General features: G+C 35.7%; 1 protein-coding gene across 1 annotated transcript; it reads left to right on the plus strand.

Annotated features, from left to right (window-relative positions):
• Window positions 1-787: 787 nt before the first annotated feature.
• LOC142840328 (developmental pluripotency-associated protein 2-like) lies at window positions 788-3,640 on the plus strand. Its single transcript, XM_075956896.1, has 2 exons — window positions 788-834; window positions 2,770-3,640. The coding sequence occupies exons 1-2, from the start codon at window positions 788-790 to the stop codon at window positions 3,374-3,376; spliced, it is 654 nt and encodes a 217-aa protein (XP_075813011.1). The 3' UTR covers window positions 3,377-3,640.
• The last annotated feature ends 2,847 nt before the right edge of the window (window positions 3,641-6,487 follow it).

Below are 6,487 nucleotides of genomic sequence, written 5' to 3' on the forward strand. Positions count from 1 at the left end.
TCATCATCTTCCTTACTCTCCCGGCTACTACTCTACAGTCTTTCCTCAGTTGTGATCCTGTAGCAACTTAAATCAGTCAATCTAAAAACCTCCATAATTACAATATTAAATCAGTAATTATACTGTGCAAAAATTTACCTCTGAAGAAATTCTTGAGCTGTGTCTTAAATAGGGTTTCTATTGCTGTGACAAAAATGCCATGACCAGAAAGCAAGTTGGGGAGGAAAGAGTTTATCTGGCTTACACATTCATATTGCCATTTTTCACTGAAGGAAGTCAGGACAGGAACCCAAATATGGCAGGATTTTAGAGGCAGGAGCTAATGCAGAGACCATGGAGGAGTTGTGCTTACTGGCTTGTTTCCTTTGATTGCTCAGTCTGCTTTTATATAGAACCCAAGCTCAGGGATACCACCACCTACAATGGACTCGGCCCTCGCCTATCAATTACTAATTAAGAAAATGCCTTACAGCTAGTTCTCATGGAGGCATTCCATTAATTGAGTCTTTGTTGTCTCTAATGACTCTAGCCTGTGTCAGAGTGACATGAAAAACCAGCCAGTGTAGCCATATAACTAATACGAAATGTATATGAGCAAATAAAACACACATATTAATAGTGACTTTCTATGGTTTTTGGAATAATTATGGTTTAATAACGAGATTTTATTTGACTGATTTATAATGTTAAATGTAAAATGTCACAAGTGGCTGCAGTGGGCAGCAGGCACAAAATCATGGAGGGCCATGAAAGCAGCCAACCCAGGTAGGGAGCCCCCAAGTGGCCCATGGGCCATGAGGATCAGCGAGTCCCAGACAGAGAGTTATATGGCAGGTGAGAGACTGAGACAGATAGAGGAAGAAGCTGCCTCTTTGAGAGAGAGAGAGAGAGAGAGAGAGAGAGAGAGAGAGAGAGAGAGAGAGAGAGAGATTGATTCAGGCTGAGAGCCACAGATGAAGATCAGCTTGCCTAGGAGGACAGGGGAAGAAGTGGGTGTGGCTTGACTCTTAAAGGAACAGGACAAACTATTACATTATCTGTATCCCTTTTTTTAAAACAATAGAATATATATATATAGGAGAATATACTTTGCATTGGAAATAATATGCATGATTTTAAATATATTTAGTATATATTTAACATTTCAGGTAGTTTAACCATTTGGTATATGTTTCTATATACGTAAAATGGGAATAACAAGACAAGTTGAACACCTGTAGTACAAATCTTCTCATTTTTCTTAATGTCAGCTATCAAATATCAGTAATTCTTCTGCTAGTAGTGGGATCAGATCCTCACTATCCCTCCTCCATGTTGTGATTTTGTCAGACTTGTTCATAAAGTCCTTGTATATCCTGTTGCAATTTCTGTGAGTTCATCTGTGCCTTTGTCTTATTGTGTCTGGGAAATAATTCACTTGTCAATATCGCCATATCAGGCTCTTATAGTGTTTCCACTTACTCTTCCATTCCAATGTTCCCTTAACCTTGAGGGCAGGTGTGTAATAATACAGACATCCACTTTAGGGCTGAGCATTCTGCATTCTCTCATTCCTGGAACATTGTCCAAATGTGAGTGTCTATGTTAACAGTAAGGAAAAGTGTCTCTCATAAAGGTTAAATGATACTTTGATCTGTGACATCTTTCTTGGCATGTATTTTGCCTTTCATCTTTAAAGATTTCTTTATTTATATTGTATTTGTAGGAATGTTTTACTTGTGTATATGTACTTTTATCACATGTATGCAGTATCCACAGAGGTCAGAAGATGGTTCTGGATTCCCAGAAACTAGAGGTACTGATAGACTGAGCAGCCATGGTGTGTTAGGAAACAAACCTGGGTCCTCTGCAGTTGTAGAAAGTTCTCTTAACCACAGGTTCATTTCTCTAGCCTTGACCTCCTATTTTAAATTGATTAATTTTGTTGATTACCTCAGAACTATTTATCATGCATATTGATACCTCTAGAAAAGACTTTTGCCTCTTGGCTAGAATTTGAAGAAAAGCAAAACATGCATCCATGATTTATTGCTAAATGCCAAAAGGAAGGTTTTCTTCAAGACTAACAGAAATAAGGACAGCTTTCTTGCAAAGTCAAATTATGTTCAACAAGAAAATACATGGCTTTTCTTTACTAAACCAGAAGAAAACTGTTGCTTCATTTTAACTACCAAATGACTAGCACATGACAGATGAAGGCATTTTGTAAATACCCAACAGGTATTTGTTATTCTCAGGATAGAGCATCCCTTCTCTCTTATCAATAAAAACCATTCATTCACAGCATCTGTTAATGCCTAGAACTACTGTAATTTTTTCCCCAAAAGGCACAAGTGAAATTTGGATTAAAATATTTCTGTTAAATAAATTATCACTTACAAATCCATAAAGTAAACATAGAAAAAGCCAGCCTTTTAAAAGTGTGTCATACTGAAAATTGTAAAATTAACTGAATTATGCAACAAAACATTTGCTTTTCACAGGAATTTTGACATTCTCTTTGAGTACTGACACACATTAGGGACTATGATTTTCTTGTATCTGTAGTTAATGTTAGAGTCACAGTATTTGAAAGGTCAGAATGTGCCAAATGCCCCTATCATTTGAGTAATTGGGAAGAAAGTTCACCTCATCCGATCTATTAGCTTTTTTTTTCTTATTTAAGAAAATCCAATCATTTTGAGTTCCCTCAGTTTTGACATGACAGGCAGAAATACTAAAATGAATCAGAGAAAAAGTTCAAGTAACACTTAAAAACTAGAAATTCAGGAGTACAGACGGCAAGAAAGTGGAAGTCTACAAGAGACTCCAACAATGTTCATATTCTGAACAAATATGCCATATTCTCAAAACATCTCGTGAGGCCAGACTGAAGCCCATTGCGAAAAAAACCAACAAAGCAGTCATCGCAGGACCCAAACCTCGAGGTTTGAAGAGGAAGAGAGATGGACGAGTCCAGGGAGAAGTTCTGACTTCAGAAAGTGAGTCCGTTTTTGCAGCCTGGGAAAGAATTACCATGCGAGCTTCTCAGCCTAGGGCTGAGAATCGCCAGCCTCTTCCCTCTAAAGCCAAAGCATTTCTGCCCCCAGTCACGGGATACAAGTGGTGTGTTGTCCGCGGCAGGCAGTTCCCTGCCTATAAGGAAAGCTGGGTTTGCCTGCAGATGCACGCCGGTCAGACCTGGGTTCCAGACAGTTCCCAAAGGATGATACCTCTCTTCATTTTACCAGCCTGTGTGTTCCCATCCCCTGGAGTGGAAGATAATTTGCTCTGCCCTGAATGTGCCCACAGCAATAGGAAGATGATGAGGAATTTCGAAAGGGACAGACACACTGAAAAGAAACACAAACAGCTAGGTGAAAATATGCCACCTTAGACTGATGCCAAGGTTTTTTGCGGTGAACTGACGGGTCTTATAACTGGATACCCTACCATCCCTGCATTGGACTTGTGCAATCCTATTTTATTCATGGGGTCCAGAGAACAACTGGGGACGAAAGATTAAAATTCCTGTCTTCAAGCAACCCAGTCTCAATTTTCAGAAAGTGCCTAACTGAACTTTAGAGAACAGGAAAACAGTTCCTTAGAGAAGGTCCAGAAACCAAGGAGTGTTTAAAATGATCAATAGGTGGACTCGTTGTTATAAGAAACAGGGTAATTTAAAGCGTGCTAGTCTGTTCTGAACTACACCGCTGGCCATCTGTACGGACTTAATACTGGGTTCTAATCTGAATTAAAGGTGTGCAGATATTTTCTTAAAAAAACTAGAAATTCACTATTTATCTTTTATGCTATGCTTTATTATTTCAAGATGATACTATGTTTGCTCACAGTATATGAAAGCCTAATTTTTCCTCATTGGTCTCAAAAGCTTACAGGAGGGCACTATGTTTCAAGTATTCTGTCCTGAAATCTTTTGCACTCTTTCCCTTTCTGTGATTTCATAAAACTGAAAATAATGCTTAATTAGATTTTAAGAAATCTGAACCCTATTAATATGCATAATGAATAAATACTCACCAAAATAAAATACAAATACTATGGAGAGTTAAATGAAAAGCTCATATTACGAGTAACTGAATCACTATAAAATAAGGGAGTCAGAATCATTTGACATTGTTGTTCCGACACTTTGATGTACCTAAGTCTGACCATTATACAGCTAGAATACTGGGAAATGTGCAAAAGAGAATTAAATCTATTCCCAGTCTAGAGCCTTATTATTAAGCCCTAAAGTACATTTGGATTAGCAGAATGTTTGATTTTCAGGAAAAAAAAAACAGTGGAAATGCAGTACATCCAAATTTTAGCAAGTTATTCTTCATGCCATACAATAAAAATTAAAGAGGAGAACAAAAACAACTTTTGCTTTGGAGAAAGTTAATGATGTTTCATTAACAAACTGTAAATAGTAACAGCATAAGCTGGATGGGAAGCTGCTTTCACAGTCCATAAATGCTTAATGTTTATTACCAATAAAAGTCAAAGGAGCATTTAGTAAAGCAGTTTACCAAACAAACATTAAATACTTTAATGCATTAGCTTCAGTGGACAGAATCAGGATATTTAATTAGCAATGAGTAATCTGTTAAGCTTTGATTCTCCACAAATGATCTGCAGCTTAATATAGGAGATAGTCTTTGAAAGCAAGTGATGAGGACAAAGGCTAGTTTGAGGACAACAGACCGATACTCGTAAAAGGAAGAGTTAAATATATATAAATGAATTTGGAGTAACTGAGTCTTACACAAAATGGAAAATAGAGAAATATTCCATGACATTGCATTGTGTGGTAGAAACAAAGCCATATTATTTAACTAAGTTCTTAATTTCTTCATCTGTAAAAATGAGTCCTTTTTCCCTGGGTTGTTGTGAAGACTGATAGCAAATCCATTGTACTTTCCATAATGACTAGAAATAAATAATATTACTTTGCATGTCTTAATTTTTCTGTCTCTTTTATTGCTTTTCAAGATCCTTGGTTTTCCATAATTTCTTGGCATTTAATGGGGAAATAAGGGTTAAGCTATTATATTCATTTGAGATTAAAAATAATAATTATCTTTGTTGACAGCCAGTTATTGCAAGGGTGCAAAAAATGATATTATTTAATACCTGCCAAAAATCTCATAATTTCTAACACTGGCACATGTACTTTCCCAGTATACATAGAAGAATATGTGGTTGCTGTCACTAGACATGTGAGTTTGAGCCGATTATCTTTATTTTACCAGCTTCATTTTCTGTCCAAGAGAGATTATTATTGGGATGTTTAGTTACCACACACTGTAAAAAGCTTTATGCACCAAACACCTCAGAAGCAACAGGATATGCCTGTGTCCAGGTAATATATGGCTATATTCTGGTTATTCTTTTTTCCCTGTACCAGTTTATTTTTTCTAATCAGGTTTTCAAATTTCTTTAACTTCTGTGGTACACAGAATATACCTGGAGAAGCAAGGACTGCTTTGTATTTATATGTATCCTATACTCCTCTTGATATAGATCTGGCTTACTAGGGACAAGGAATAAAGTTAAGGCGCCTTATATATGTCAAGTCCTTTCAAAATGTATTTACTTGATGGTAAAAAAATGATTCCAAAACTGTACAAGTGTTCATAAGGATTTATAAAGAATCATAAGGACTTATGAGGAATTCTAATCATGTGAACCTCAAGTTAGAAGTACTGTTATGAACCAGATATCTAAAAGAGGAGATTTATAAGATCATGTAAATGTGTGATATTATTCTCTGAGGCCATAACTAGTTTTAGGCACTATATTAAGATTATGGCTTCATATCAGATCATTAACAGTTACCTGGCTCTGTTATACTTTATGTTTCAGCCTCTATATATTTAGTCAAGTTCACTTTGTGTTATCAGAAATGTGAATAAGTAGAAGTTAACAGGGACTGGAAGATAGCAGTGTTGTAATCTCTCAACCCAAAGTTTGAAGAGATAACCCTAAATAATTTTTCTGTTGAACCAAAAGTAAGATTATAGATTTTTGAACACATAGTATGTCATTTTTATTACCTTCACTTGCAACATTTTTTACAGTATAGAAGAGTTGAACACTAGGATCTTATTGTTTTTAAGTAATCAATAATTTTGTATTCTGTACTTCAATTTGAGTTTCTGCAATTTTTTCTATTGATTACAGACATCTATTTTGGGGAAAATATCAACAGTGATATTTTGACTCACAGTGCATCATATAGATATCTTCACAATGTGAAAATATTCTTCTTTGATGTATTTTACCTTGATGACTCGATAATAATATCTGTTGTTTTTCTACTGTGAATTTTCTAACTTTTCCAATTTATTTGGTATATATATTGGAATTGTCTTAGTTAAATTAACTCTTGACATCAACTAAAATTATCTGAAAGAATAATTGAGTAATTATCTTTATCAATGTGATTTGTGGGCATGTTAATGGACATTGTCTTTCTTTAGTGTTAACGGATTTAAGATAGTCC

The sequence above is a fragment of the Microtus pennsylvanicus genome, chromosome X (genome assembly GCF_037038515.1).
Source record: "Microtus pennsylvanicus isolate mMicPen1 chromosome X, mMicPen1.hap1, whole genome shotgun sequence".
Lineage (NCBI taxonomy): Eukaryota > Metazoa > Chordata > Mammalia > Rodentia > Cricetidae > Microtus > Microtus pennsylvanicus.

Excerpts from the sequence above, each read along its gene's own strand:
- LOC142840328 (XM_075956896.1), top strand. The coding sequence starts at position 788 with ATGGGCCATGAGGATCAGCGAGTCCCAGACAGAGAGTTATATGGCAG. Across the intron at positions 835-2,769 it reads GACAGAGAGTTATATGGCAG|GAGTACAGACGGCAAGAAAG; the intron begins GTGAGAGACTGA and ends CTAGAAATTCAG.